At 43.2% G+C, this 15,912-nt stretch overlaps 1 protein-coding gene across 4 annotated transcripts in view; it reads right to left on the bottom strand.

Moving 5' to 3' along the window:
• The window catches only part of ULK4 (unc-51 like kinase 4), a 941,213-nt gene that overhangs the window by 919,698 nt on the left and 5,603 nt on the right, over window positions 1-15,912 (bottom strand). For 3 of the 4 annotated variants that reach the window (XM_069730129.1, XM_069730128.1, XM_069730126.1), the window contains exon 2: window positions 9,356-9,533. In XM_069730129.1, the coding sequence (XP_069586230.1) occupies window positions 9,356-9,493 (138 nt within the window). In that variant the 5' untranslated portion in view covers window positions 9,494-9,533. The remainder of the gene's footprint in view (window positions 1-9,355; window positions 9,534-15,912) is intronic. The other variant, XM_069730127.1, reaches the window with a different exon arrangement.

Raw genomic sequence — 15,912 nt, 5'->3', positions numbered from 1 at the left:
AAAACACGCTTGGGGTCCCCCTTAATTTTTCTAATTAGCTGAGGCAAAGCAGCCAGCTGTGGGCTGGTATTAATATTCCGGGGTAGGACCAAAAGCTATAAAAGGTTCCCAGCCAATTAATAACAGCTCACGGCTGTTTGTTTTGCCTTTACTGGTTATTAAAAAGGAGGGGGCCTCCCAAAAAAAAGAAAAAAGTGGGGTCCAGTCTATTTTTAATAACCAGCGAAGGCTAAACAGACAGCTGCGGGCTGATATTAATAGGGTGGAAAGTGTCCATAGATATTGGCCCCCCTCACAGATTAATAACATAACACCGGCTCACAGCCGTCCCAGAATTGGCGCATCCATTAGGTGCCCCAATTCTGGCACTTAGCTTTGGCTTTTCCCACTTGCCCTGATGCGCTGGCAAGTGGGGTAATAGATTTGGGCTTGATGTCAGCTGTTTTATGCTCGTTCACATCAAGCTAATGGGTTAGTAATGGAGAGGTGTCTATCAGGCACCCCCATTGTTAACCACGTAGTCAAAAGTAAAAAAAGACACATGCAGAAATGATAAAAATCAAGTAATACCTGCGCTGATTAACAGAAAATCCTCCGAACCACACTATCTATGTTGTCCAAAAAAGAATTTTTATAGGTTCCCATACCAGAATAACAAAAACATAACCGCGGTGTGGATAAATATCCTATTTCATGAGGTACCAGCAACGTTTTGGTTATCAAATGGGTAAATATAACAAATTGTTACCTTTGAGTGGTCAGTGAAATTAACCAGCTCCTTGTGATGGTCTTACTGAACCATATCCATTGCGTCCGTAGTATAAAAGAAACTGGCAGGCTTCCTATAATTGTCCTATTAGGCTATGTCCACTGCGGTTTTTGTCTTCAGATGAAGCCGCTCTGGATTATATCCGCTGCGTCCGTAGTTCCGGTGTGGATCTTCAGGTGGAGCCGCTCTGTGCGCTGCCCCGGCCGGCGGCAGAACGCTCAAAGCACGCTCCCGACTTGGGACTAGTGAGCGCTGGAGTAGCCGCTGGGTCCTCTGCCGAAGCAGGACCTTCCGTGACGTCACGATCACGTGAGTAAACACGTGACTAGGCTAAGGAGAGCAGCGAGGACCAAATCCTACGCGTTTCGGAACTACCGTGTTTCTTCTTCAGGGATCCCTGAAGGAGGAACACGGTAGTTCCGAAACGCGTCACGGAAGGTCCTGCTTCGGCAGAGGACCCAGCGGCTACTCCAGCGCTCACTAGTCCCAAGTGGGGAGCGTGCTTTGAGCGTTCTGCCGCCGGCCGGGGCAGTGCACAGAGCGGCTCCACCTGAAGATCCACACCGGAACTACGGACGCAGCAGATTTAATCAAGAGCGGCTTCATCTGAAGACAAAAACCGCAGTGGACATAGCCTAATAGGACAATTATAGGAAGCCTGCCAGTTTCTTTTATACTACGGACGCAATGGATATGGTTCAGTAAGACCATCACAAGGAGCTGGTTAATTTCACTGACCACTCAAAGGTAACAATTTGTTATATTTACCCATTTGATAACCAAAACGTTGCTGGTACCTCATGAAATAGGATATTTATCCACACCGCGGTTATGTTTTTGTTATTCTGGTATGGGAACCTATAAAAATTCTTTTTTGGACAACATAGATTGTGTGGTTCGGAGGATTTTCTGTTAATCAGCGCAGGTATTACTTGATTTTTATTTTTTATAGATTACGATACAAAAAGGTGGAATTGTATCATTACTTGCTGCCGAGTTTCTTAAGGGTTGAAGCGCTACGGGTCTTTTTATAGAAACATGCAGAAATGAGTCCTTTAAGGGTATGTGTCCACGTTCAGGATTGCATCAGGATTTGGTCAGGATTTTATGTCAGTATTTGTAAGCCAAAACCAGGAGTGGAACAATTAGAGGAAAAGTATAATAGAAACATATGCACCACTTCTGCATTTATCACCCACTCCTGGTTTTGGCTTCCAAATACTGACATAAAATCCTGACCAAATCCTGATGCAATCCTGAACGTGGACACATACCCTAATTGAAATAAATAACTTCCCGACAATTCTCCCAATTTTCCCATTTATTGCCACAGAAATCAAAATAACTCACCTGTCCACCGTAATTCCATAATAAAGAGGTCCCACGACAGCACCCGACTCTGCTACATCCGGACGGTGTGGTGAGCGGTGAAATCAGTAATGTGACGACTCAGCACGCCAGCCAGAACACAGTGAGAGTACCGTGAAAACTTTCAGGCTGCAGTGATGTAATTGAGGTTACCGCAGGTCACAGGCAGGGGTTCTCACGGTAAGGTCTGTGTGAGCCGGCCTATGAACTGCAGTAGCCTTACTGACGTCACCGCTCGCAGCGTGAGAAATTCTCAGCGGACATAAAACAGCTGACATCAACCACAAAACTATTACCCCACTTTTCAACACACTAGGGAAAGTGGGAAGAGCCAAGTCTAAGCAACAGAAATGGAGAATATAATAGATGAGCCATTTCTGGGGCAGCTTAATCTGGAAGGGAGCCAATATTTATGGCATCTTCCCACCCTATTAATATCAGCACACAGCTGTCTGTTTAGCCTCTGACGGTTATTAAAAATAGGGCGTATTTTTTTTAAATTGTTTTTTTTTTTTTTTTTTCGGGGGGGGGGGGGGGGATGGGGGTTCCCCTGTTTAATAACCAGTAGAGGCTAAGCAAACAGCTGTGAGCTGTTATTAATAGGCTGGGAACCTTTATAGCTATTGGCCCCTTAACAGAACAACACCGGGACCCAGCTCGTTAGTAAAATTAAGGGGGGGACCCCACAGCATTTTTTTTACATTTATTTAATGCGTGCTATTCACAGAAGGCAGGTGCTGACTCCAACTCTCATCAGCGTCGCCTGGTCGAGTTGATAGCAGGAAGACCAGGTGATGATGAGAGTTGGAATGAGCACCTACTGCTTTTCCCCATCGCCGGTAGTTGGCACACTGATGACACATGGATGTCATCCGTGTATCATCAGTGTGTCAGTGTGCAAAAAGTATTACAGACCCTGCTACCACAAAAAAAAAAAAAACAGACATGTCTACATGTTTTGCACACAGACACATGGTCCATGTGGACACACTGACATGTGCGCAGACCCAGAGATTTCAATGGGTCTGTGTGTTTAAGACAGTGTGCGTGAAAACTGTCATCACATGTACTGGAGACACCGACATGTGAAGAGGGCCTTAGAGAGTGCCCATAGATTGGGTTCATACTGTAACAAACATACCTTTATTTTTAGACTGGGGTGTAAAAGCATCTGTTTGTAGATTAAAATTGTATATTTTAACTTTTAGATGTTAATTTAGTGCAATAGAGTATTCCTCTTTTTATGCAGTGGGAAAGTTGTGCTCTAATAAATCGCAGTGAACTCAAACCATATGAGCATTGTATGCCGCTGTACAGAGTCTGGACAAATGCAGGAGACCAAAAATGTTGGATATAAGGAGAATTCATTTTCTAGTATAGTTCTTAGAGATTTACCAGCAGTGGCTACTCGTCCTGATAGAGAAGACTAAAGGTACCTTCACACTAAACGACGCTGCAGCGATCCAGACAACGATCCGGATCGCTGCAGCGTCACTGTTTGGTCGCTGGAGAGCTGTCACACAGACAGCTCTCCAGCGACCAACGATGCCGGTAACCAGGGTAAACATCGGGTTACTAAGCGCAGGACCGCGCTTAGTAACCCGATGTTTACCCTGGTTACCATCCTAAAAGTAAAAAAAACAAACGCTACATACTTACCTACCGCTGTCTGTCCCCGGCGCTGTGCTTCTCTGCTCTGGCTGTGAGCGCCGGGCAGCCGGAAAGCAGAGCGGTGACGTCACCGCTCTGCTTTCCGGCCGCTGTGCTCACAGCCAGAGCAGAGAAGCACAGCGCCGGGGACAGACAGCGGTAGGTAAGTATGTAGCGTTTGTTTTTTTTACTTTTAGGATGGTAACCAGGGTAAACATCGGGTTACTAAGCGCGGCCCTGCGCTTAGTAACCCGATGTTTACCCTGGTTACCAGCGAAGACATCGCTGAATCGGTGTCACACACGCCGATCCAGCGATGTCAGCGGGAGATTCAGCGACCAAAGAAAGGTCTGGCCCTCTAGCCCCGACCAACGACATCACAGCAGGATACTGATCGCTGCTGCGTGTCAAACTAAACGATATCGCTAGCGAGGACGCTGCAACGTCACGGATTGCTAGCGATATCGTTTAGTTTGAAGGTACCTTAAATGACTGTTCACAAAGAAAGGACATGTATAATGACATCAAGTGCAAATATATCAGATCCTTCTTAAATACGTGTGCAAAGAAAGTGATGAGTGATTTCACATTAGTCCAATTCTAACACTAGCAAACTAAAGGTACCTTCACACATAACGATATCGTTGCTTTTTGTGACGTAGCAACGATATCGTTAAGGAAATCGTTATGTGTGACAGCGACCAACGATCAGGCCCCTGCTGGGAGATCGTTGGTCGCTGAACAAAGTCCAGAACTTTATTTCGTCGCTGGATCTCCCGTGGACATCGCTGGATCGGCGTGTGTGACACCGATCCAGCGATGTCTTCACTGGTAACCAGGGTAAACATCGGGTAACTAAGCGCAGGGCCGCGCTTAGTAACCCGATGTTTACCCTGGTTACCATTGTAAAAGTAAAAAAAAACAAACACTACATACTTACCTACCGCTGTCTGTCCCCGGCGCTCAGCTTCTCTGCACTCCTCCTGTACTGGCTGTGAGCGTCGGTCAGCCGGAAAGCAGAGCGGTGACGTCACCACTCTGCTTTCCGGCCGCTGTGCTCACAGCCAGTACAGGAGGAGTGCAGAGAAGCAGAGCGCCGGGGACAGACAGCGTTAGGTAAGTATGTAGTGTTTGTTTTTTTTACTTTTAGGATGGTAACCAGGGTAAACATCGGGTTACTAAGCGCAGCCCTGCGCTTAGTAACCCGATGTTTACCCTGGTTACCGGCATCGTTGGTCGCTGGAGAGCGGTCTGTGTGACAGCTTTCCAGCGACCAAACAGCGACGCTGCAGCGATCCGGATCGTTGTCGGTATCGCTGCAGCGTCGCTTAATGTGAAGGGGCCTTAAGAATTATGTACAAATAAAAACGAAAGGAGCACACATACACACACATCGAATTATAGATGGCCGAGAATTGGTCGACCAACTAATGTATGTAACATATGGGGACCTCATAACAGATTCATTCAAAGGGTCGTCTCCTTGCAGATAAACCAATGTCAGATGTCTCCATAGAAAACACATGCATGCTTGGCCCAAGAGTTCATTTGTATGAGGGAGATAGTTAAGATGCTCATTCCTCTGTCCAGTTATTTAATTAGATTGGACTAAGAATTAAAAAAGCTTCCCTACTTACGAAATCTAATCCTGTTTACTCTAAACTTTTATAACAACTTCATGCAGAAGCGCTAAAGCAACCTAAAACAAAGTACTAAGCAAAAGTTCAAACAAATGAACATAAAGGTTTCTATGTAAAAACAACTTGCTGGTCATAAATTCAGTGTTTTAGTAGCTTAAGGTTTCCAAACACGCAAAGTGGTTAAAGGGAATCTGTCACCCCAAAAATCGTATATGATATAATCCCCCGATGTAACCTGAAAGGTAACAGGTTAGATTATACTCACCAGGGGCGGTCCCCGCTACGGTCCTGTCCGATGGGCGTCGCGGTCCGGGTCCAGCGCCTCCTATCTTCATATGATGACGTCCTCTTCTTGTCTTCCTGCCACAGCTCCGGTAGATAAACCCCTGATGCCGGTGGCCTTATATCATATACGATTTTTGGGGTGACAGATTCCCTTTAAACGAAGTTAGTAAGGCTAGGTTCATATCGAGTTAGTGCCATCCGTTTAACGGATCCGTTAAACCGATGCGCTAACGCTGATGCCCAAAATCTCTTTTGTTATACAATGGTGCTAACGCATGGTACCATTGCGTCGGCATGCGTTAGTAATGGAAGTCTATGCACAGCGAACGAGTCCGTTCGCTGTGCGTTAGATCGAACATACCCGAAAACGCAGTAGACAGCGTTCAAAGAAGCTTCACAAAGTAACGGACCATCGCTAACGCATGCCGATTTTCACATGAGATAGGATGCGTTACGATGATGGATAGCAATGGGTGCGTTAACGGATCCGTTACATTGCGTTAGTGCCGCTTAGTAATGGATCCGTTAAACGGATGGCAATAACGCAATGTGAACCTAGCCTAAACCATTCTTCAGGCGTTTTCCACTCTTCATAATAGAAGTTGATGGGAAGGCTTAGGAGACACCCAGGTGACTTTTTGAGCATTTTTTCTTGTAGAAAACTTGGCACTCAGGTAAATGCTGTCAGCATTCATTCACATGCCTTTCGCCCCAAGGTTTAGCCATCAGTGGTAGGTCAATCGAGTCATTCACTGCTATAGAGAGATCTGTCTATATTTGTGAATCTGTATGTCTTTAGCTGAAGTTAGTCAGAATGAGTTTTGGTTTTTTTTCCCCTCTATTCCTTCCAATTTCGATCCTATTTCTTCCTTTTTCTTCGCCTTTGTTTAGGACTCACTTATAAATATCATTCTGGCCCCCTCACGATTTTTTTTACTCATTATTCCTCTTTTTTCCTTGGTGGATTTGTGCTTTGTTACATTGTCCCATCCTGACATTTCATTTGCATTTTTTTACTGTATGTATGTATGTATGTATGTATGTATGTATGTATGTATGTATGTATGTATGTATGTATGTATGTATATATATATATATATATATATATATATATATATATATATATATATATATATACATACACACACTAGATTGTGGCCCGATTCTAACGCATCGGGTATTCTAGAATATGCATGTCCCCGTAGTATATGGACAATGATGATTCCAGAATTTGCGGCAGACTGTGCCCGTCGCTGATTGGTCGAGGCAACCTTTATGACATCATCGTCGCCATGGCAACCATTATGACATCATCGTCGCTGTGCCCGTCGCTGATTGGTCGAAGCAACCTTTATGACATCATTGTCACCATGGCAACCATTATGACATCATCGTCGCTGTGCCCGTTGCTGATTGGTCGAGGCCTGGTGGCCTCGACCAGAGACGCGGGATTTCTACGTCGATGCTGTGCCGGTCTCTGATTGGTCGAGGCCTGGCGGCCTCGACCAATCAGAGAGCCGGGATTTCCAGGACAGACAGACAGACAGACAGACGGAAAAACCCTTAGGCAATTATATATATATATATATATATATATATATATATATATATATATATATATATATATATATATATATATATATATATATATATATATACACACACATACATATATGTACATATATATCTGTTTATTACTTATTATAAGAAGTCTGACTGATGAAGGTCATTGCAAGACCAAAAGGTCTTCTTTATTTTTGGATTGCCTGCACACAATAAAATTATCTGCTTACAACATTTACCTGAGTGCCAAGTTTTCTACAAGATTTACATGCGATAGGATCCTACTTGGGCACCTTTCACAAGCGTGTCGTAATTAGCATTTTTGAGCATTTTGACAACCGTTTTTGGAGCAAAATACACTATCGGTTTCTTCATTGAAGTTAGGTAATAAATCAGAAGAATCTTAGAGTCCATTCACAATCTTTAATTTGAAAGACATGGCGAAGATGATGGGAAAACCAGAACACACACTGACTGTTGGTAGACCCCTGGCGTTTATCAACAGTATGTTTTGGCCATGGTACTTTGGCATACTTTATGAAAAAAAAAAAACGCCCACCGCTTCAGTTCCATTTCTGCCATCATCACGCTCAGGCTCTGCTTCTAGCTGCAACGTTAATGTCGTTTCAAATAGACATATGACCACTGCAGACAATCACTGAGTAAAGCGTTGACCCACTACAGTGAATGACTTCAGAAGTCTCACGATCCTTTAACAGGGTACCATTCTTGGGGTTGAAAATAGAGCCCAAGATGAGGCCAAGCATTCATTCTTACATTTCTAGGAGTAATAACCGAGGACTGGTACACCCGGACAGCGAAGAAGTCCTCTTTAACTCGTTCCCGACGTTTGCAGTACATGTACGTCATGATCGAGATGGACTTCCCGACCAATGCAGCACGTGTAGATGATGGTGATCATCGGCGCACAGCCAGTGGGAAGTGTTATTAAAGGGAACCTGTCACCCCCGTTTTTTGAGATTGAGCTATAAATACTGTTAAATAGGGCCTGCGCTGTGTGTTCCTATAGTGTATGTAGTGTACCCCGATTCCCCATGTATGCTGAGAAATAACTTACCAAAGTCGCCGTTTTCGCCTGTCAATCAGGCTGGTCAGGTCGGGAGGGCGTGGTGACATCGCTGGTTCTTCCTCAGCTTTACGTTGGTGGCGTAGTGGCGTAGTGGTGAAGACACAGCGCGCGATCTGCGCTGTCATCCCTTTCGTCGGTGGGGGCGGCCATCTTCCTGGGGCCGCGCGTGCGCAGATCGAGTGCTCTGCTGCACGGGGCTTCAGGAAAATGGCCGCGGGATGCCGCGCGTGCGCATTAGAGATCGCGGCGGCCATTTTCCCAAAGCCGAGATGCAAACTCGGCTTTGGGAAAATGGCCGCCGCGATCTCTAATGCGCACGCGCGGCATCCCGCGGCCATTTTCCTGAAGCCCCGTGCAGCAGAGCACTCGATCTGCGCACGCGCGGCCCCAGGAAGATGGCCGCCCCCACCGACGAAAGGGATGACAGCGCAGATCGCGCGCTGTGTCTTCACCACTACGCCACTACGCCACCAACGTAAAGCTGAGGAAGAACCAGCGATGTCACCACGCCCTCCCGACCTGACCAGCCTGATTGACAGGCGAAAACGGCGACTTTGGTAAGTTATTTCTCAGCATACATGGGGAATCGGGGTACACTACATACACTATAGGAACACACAGCGCAGGCCCTATTTAACAGTATTTATAGCTCAATCTCAAAAAACGGGGTGACAGGTTCCCTTTAACTTTTTTGTGTGACATCACTCTGATTTAAGGGCATAAAAAGTTTGAAAACGTTTTCTAAATTTTTGCCAAATTTCCATTTTTTTTCATAAATAAACGCACGTCATATCGAAGAAATGTTACCACTATGATAAAATACAATATGTAATGAAAACAGCATCAGTGGGATCCATTGCAGCATTTCAGAGTTATTACCACATAAAGTGACACTTGTCAGCATTGTAAAATTTGACCCAGTCATGAAGGTGAAAATAGGTTTGGGAGTGAAGGAGTTAAAAAAAAGATACTTAATCACCAATGGCTTACCCAGTTTGTAATCTCTGCCCTTTTAGTTTTTTCTATGCGGAGAATAGCCACGAAGCTGATGGTGCCCTTTCTTCTACCTTTGTACACAACAGACTTGCTCCCCTTCCCAATTTCTTCATACAGGATGTAGTTTTCCATTCTCTTAGTAATAAATGCTGACTTCAGAACCTGAAAAATACTAATTATAAGAATGTTTCCTGTAGCAATCAACTCAAGCTAGAACAGAAAATTCACTGTTGTGTTAGATAAATACAAAATAAGCAAAATGATAAACCAAAGAAACACTGAAAAAAAACAAAAAAAAACACACAAACACTGATTGTACAAATCTCATTAATATCCTTAGGGGTCAGAAAAGACAATACAAAGGAGGGAAAAAGGTAATAAAGACAAAACAGCAGCAAAAATGGCACCAAGGATACTACGCACCACACCATCAAAAATGAGTCACATGGATAATAGCATAGTTAAGCTATGTTCACACGTTGCATTTTTGATGTTTTTTTTTTTCCGCAGATAAAACCTGGTCTCTGCTCAGTAAGAAACTTGCTGCAATAAAGCCGGTTTTGCTTAATTTTTGTTGTGTTTTTTCCCTGAGTTTTTGTCATGGTACATTTGTCCCTTGCTGATAGTGCTTCATAATAGAAAAAAAAAATCTGATTCTACTTCATCAGGTTTTGGCACAAATAAAACACAGCAAGTGCTGACACCTGCGATTTTGCAGCGTTTTTTGCAACATCCATTAATTTCAATAGGTGAAAAACACTGAAAGAAGTGACACGCTGCATTCTGCAAAAAACAAGGCTTGGCACAAAATCAGGAGGGCAAAAAAAACACACAAAAATACACATATTTGGCATCGCTGCATTCAGAACGACAAGCTCTATAAAACTGCCACGTTATTTATTCCATATGGCTAAATGCTGTAAAAAAATATTTTTTTTCTTCATACGGACTTACAAAAAAGTGAAAAATAAGCAATTAAAAAAAGTCATATGTAAAAAAAAATAAATAAAAAGTATTTAGAAATCCAGCAAAAGAACAAGTCCAAAAATGGCTCATTCTGCAAATTTTTTTATTTTTTTAAAGTTACAGCTCTCAGAATATGACGATGGAAACAAATTAGTTTTTATAAAATATTCTTTTTAGTATGCAAAAATAGCTAAGCAGAAAAATACTGATAATCTGGTATTGCTGTAATCGTACTGACCCGTAGAACATATGGGTCTTATAACTCTTGCGCACAGTGAACGGCACAAAAAATAAAAAACAATACCTGAATTGCTGATTCTGTTCATTCTGTGTCTGAAGAATCTGACTAAAAAGTAATCAAAGTGTCATATACCCCCAAATGGTACCAAAAATATCTACAACTAATGTTGAAAAAATAAGTCCTCATACAGCTCTATGTGCCAAAAAGTAAAAAAGTTACAGCTCTCAGAATCTGGAGATGAAAAAAAACTACTGTACTTTTTATAAAAATACATTTTTAGGCTGCCGTCACACTAGCAGTATGTGGTCAGGATTTTCCATCAGTATTTGGAAGCCAAAACCAGGAGTGGGTGATAAATGCAGAAGTGGTTCATATGTTTCTATTATACTTTCCCTCTAATTGTTCCACTCCTGTTTTTGGCTTACAAATACTGATGTAAAATACTGACCAAATACTGCTAGTGTGACGGCAGCCTTACTGTGTGATAGCGGCAAAACTTAAAAAAAAAAAAAAATGAAAAACAATATAAATCTGGTATCGCTGTAATCCCACCAACCCAAAGAATAAATTTGTCTTATCACTTATTCTGCATGGTGAACAGCACAAAAATAAAAACTATTCTGCTGTACAGTTGTTCATCATATGTCCCAAAAATAATAAGGCTAGACTCACAGTTATCCTGCGCTCTCCAGTGAGCGTTTACATTGAGGTTTCCATGTAAATTCCCCCAAAACATGATTCAGACAAACCCCCAGACGTAACTACGGTACCCGCTTATGACAGATGGAGTCACTTTGGGCTTGTCAATGCTTCAGCGGTGTCCCATGATTTTAAACGTCTTTAGTATGTCCCCTCCTTTTGAGCCCTACTGTGTCTAAACCACAATAAGCGGCCACGTTTGGCAAAATGTAATGAAGAGAAGGCACTTAATTTATGTGGTGTGTGTCGCAAGAAACACAAGCTGGGCACAATGCAAGGGGGCGCTACAATATTTAGGAGCACAATAAATGGGCACTAAACTAGCATATTTTCAATTCTCCAGAAAAAAGCCTGGCACGAGTGTTACAAAATAGTCACTGCAATCATAGATGAATTCAGTTTCTTCAATGGGGTTACTTTTAGGGTTTTTCTGTTGTTCTGGCACCTTCGGTGCTCCGCATGTCACCCGTAAACTATTCTACCAAAATCTGTGCTCCAAAAGTCAATTAGCGCTCCTTCCTTTCACAGCCCTGATGTGTGGCCTAACTTCTGACAACATGGGGCATCACCGTGGTTGGGATAAATTGCGTAATAAATCATGGGGTCCAGTTTCACCTACTAAACCTTGTGTCCCTAACAAAATTTGCAATACAAAATTTACATTTTTACCACTAAAATATATAGAAATGTTGTGCTAAACAATATTTTAGTGGAAAATAATATTTTTTTGGTTCTCACATCTAAATGTTATAAAGTTTTTTGAATCACCTGTAGTTTAACCCATTATCTACCAATGTCCTTTGTTTGGGACGCCTAATCTTTAGCTTCTAGCAACTAGGATTTTATAATTTTAATAATTAGGTCCAATTTTTTGTGTTGTGTTTGTAAAATGAATGTTTTCAAAATAGGAAAAAATGTCAGTGTCATTTTTAATTGAATATTGGGACGCCCTTTTCTGAAAAATTTCATACTTGTAAAAGATTTAATTTGGCAAGTAATGGGTTAAAAAATGCTCAGTACACCTCTGGATGAATTCCTTTAGGAGTCTAGTTTCCAAATGGGTCACTTGTGGGAGTTTCTGCTGTTTTGGGCTTGGGCTTTCCAAGGTGACATACTGCCCACAGAACATTCCATCAAAGTCTGCATTCCAAAACACCACTCCTTCCTTTCCGAGCCATGCCGTGCTCCCAAACAGCAGTTTTCCCCCACAAATGGGATATTGGCGTACTGAGCAAAAATGTTACAACAATTTTCGGGGTCCACTATCTGGTGTTACCCTTGTGAAAAAAAAATAAATAAAATGGAGCTAAACTAAAATTTTTGTGCAAAAAATAAAATGTTCATTTTTCCTTAGGCCTCTTTCACACTTCCGTTGGCAGTGTCCCGTCCTAATGCGTCGGGAAGACGTGCCGGCGGATGTCTAGAAAATAGTGTTAAAACGGAGGCAATGCATCCAGTGTTATGAAGGATGCGTGGCCTGAGGTTTTCTGGGGTAGATATGGAAATTGGTATTCCGGGGAGAGAGGAGAGGAGATGAGATGAGATATTTCCCTGCCTTGAAAATCCTTCCGGGCATGCTCAGAGGGAAAAACGTGATACGTCGCTGGATTCCTGTGTGTTACGGTCAGCGATGGATCCTGCGCCATAGGCTTCCATTATAGCCGACGGACAGCGCAGGACCCGACACTGACCACTATTTTCCGACGGATCCAGTGCACGACGGATGACAAGTATGGCCATCCGTCACAATCTGTCGCTAATACAAGTCTATGGGAAAAAACACGATCCTGCAGAAAAATTTCCAGTATCCTGTTTTTTTCAAAACTCGACGGATTTCGACGTGAGACAAAAGACGGAAGTGTGAAAGAGGCCTTACACATTTGCTTTAGTTCCTGTGAAGCACCTGAAGGGTTGACAAACTTCTTGAATGTGGTTTTGAGAACTTTGAGGGGCCTAGTTTTTAGAAACTTTTGGTATTTTCTGTCACACAGGCCCTACAGTCATTTATAATGTGATTGTGGTCCCTAAAAAAATGGTTTGCACATTTTGTTGGAAAAATTAGAAATTGCTTAAACTTTTAACCATTCTAACTTCCTAACAAAAAAAATGTATTTCATAAACGATGCAGATTTAAAGCAGACAAAATGTTATTTATTAACCATTTTGTGCGACATAACTAACTGGTTAAACTGTAAAAAAAAATGCAAGAGCACAATAGGGTCTTATCCATATTAAAGGGTCGGTATTTATAAGTAGAACCACTCACCGTGCGGGGTTGTGTGAGAATACCGGATCCAGCAGCTTCCAAGAAACAACAGATTTAAAGCGAAGCCGTCACCAGGTTTGGCCAATAAAGAGTTACGGCCACCACCTTTTAGGGCTGATATACAGCATTCTATGATGCTCTATATCAGCCCCCAACTCGACCGGGAAGAGAAGAAAAACAACTTTTATTACACTCACCTGCAGAGCAGTCCGGGTCCGAGAGGTTTTGCTCTTATTGGTCCAGCGCCTCCCATCTTCTTTTGATGCCGTCCTCCTGCTTGGTTCGTGTGGATGACACGTCCCTGCATCATCCACACAGTCTGCTTGGAATTGCGCTCCTGTGCAGGCGTAGTTATCAGCCCTGTTAAGGGCAGAGGAAAGTACTGTAGTGCGCAGGCGCTGGGCCTCTCTGACCTTTCCTGGCGCCTGCGCACTGCAGTACTTTCCTCTTCCCTCAACAGGGCTGATAAGTACGCCTGCGCAGGGCGTGATGCCAAGCAGACTGTGTTTATGATGTGGGGATGTGTCATCCACATGAACCAAGCAGGAGGACGGCATTGAAAGAACATGGGAGTCGCCGGACCAAGAATAGCGACACCCCTCGGACTGGACTGCCCAGCCCCGCAGAGGAGTATAATAAAAGTTTTTTTTCTTGTCTTTCAGATTGGGTTGGGGGCTTACATACAGCATTAGAGAATGCTGTAGATAAGCCCTGAAAGGTGGTGGCCGCATCTCAAATCGGCCTAGCCAGGTGACAGGTTCCCTTTAAATAGCAGGATAGGAAATATGTCTCCGGAATACAACACAAATATCTAATATATAAAGCTGAATGTGTGTGTGTGTGTGTGTGTGTGTGTGTGTGTGTGTGTGTGTGTGTGTGTGTGTGTGTGTGTGTGTGTGTGTGTGTGTGTGTGTGTGTCCGGGATTGGCATCTGCACCGTCGCAGCTACCGCCACAAAATTTTGCACACTCACACGTCTGGACCCCGAGAGCGTCATAGGCTATGTTGTGAGGTGAAATTTTAACCCTGCGCTTTCCAATTCACCAAACAATTTTGCCCCTATCTACATAATGGGGAAAAGTGAAAGGAAAAGTGTTGGAGGCAAATTGACAGTTGCCAGATGTGAACAAGGGGGACTTAAAGAGTGAGAGCGATGGTGCCAAAGAGTATATACCGTACAGTTGCTAAGGTGGGGTCCCGACATGGGATACTCACCACACACGGGGATATGAACACACACACAAAATGCGCCACACACTACCATGTGCTTGAACACATATTACCCTCAGCACACATTTCACCACACATACACCAACCTCGCCACATAAAAGTCAAAACACAAAAGTCGGCGCTCAAAACTCGCCACGCGCAAAACTCGCCACATGCAAAAACTAGGCTCACACAAAACTCGGCACAAGTGCAAAACTCACCTCATGGAAAACTCGCCACACGCAAAACTTGCACACGCGGAAAAATTGCCACATGCACAAAAGTTGCAACACATGCAAAAGTTGCCTCACACAAAACTTGCACATACTCAAAAGGCACCACACATAAAACTCGCCACGCGCAAAACTAGCTGCACACAACTTGCTACACTTACCTGTCACATGCAACTCGACACATAAAAAGTTGCTACACACGTCGCCACACAAAACTCATCTCACAAAAGTCGCTACATGCATGTCGCCACACGCAACTCAACACACAACTTGACAAACGAAATTAGCCCTAAAACACACAAGAGTCTGGTATTATCCTTCAAAAATAAAAATCTGATTAATAAGCAAACTACAAGAGCAACAAATGTACCATATAGGAAATACGGCAGCTGTCAGTCACATGACCTGTCTATTATGTGTATGTGTGAGCTAATATATACTGCCAGGGGGAGGGCTTCCTGTTGGCTGGGGATTTATCAGGCTGCCAATTTAGCTTACAAATACTGAGGTAAAAATACTGAGCAAATAACGTGTGAACGAGGTCTAATACAGGAGGAGATAACACACAGGTATATACTATATACAGGAGAGATGACACACAGGTATATACTATATAGAGGAGGAGATGACATACAGGTACATACTATATACAGGAGGAGATGACATACAGGTATATACTATATACAGGAGGAGATGACACACAGGTATATACTATATACAGGAGATGACATACAGGTATATACTATATACAGGAGATGACATACAGGTGTATACTATATATAAGGGAGATGACAAACATGTATATACTGAGGTGAAAATGAAAAGGTGTGAGTGCAAAATGAGAGGAGTGAGGGAAAATAGTGGAGTGATCAGAAAATGACAGATGTGAGGTCGAAATGACAAGTGTTAGGGGGAATGAGAGGAGTGAGGGAGAAAA

Source organism: Ranitomeya imitator, chromosome 6 (genome assembly GCF_032444005.1).
Source record: "Ranitomeya imitator isolate aRanImi1 chromosome 6, aRanImi1.pri, whole genome shotgun sequence".
Taxonomy (NCBI): Eukaryota; Metazoa; Chordata; class Amphibia; order Anura; family Dendrobatidae; genus Ranitomeya; species Ranitomeya imitator.
Note: the sequence above shows the minus strand (reverse complement) of the source record. Positions and strands in the feature narration are given on the sequence as shown.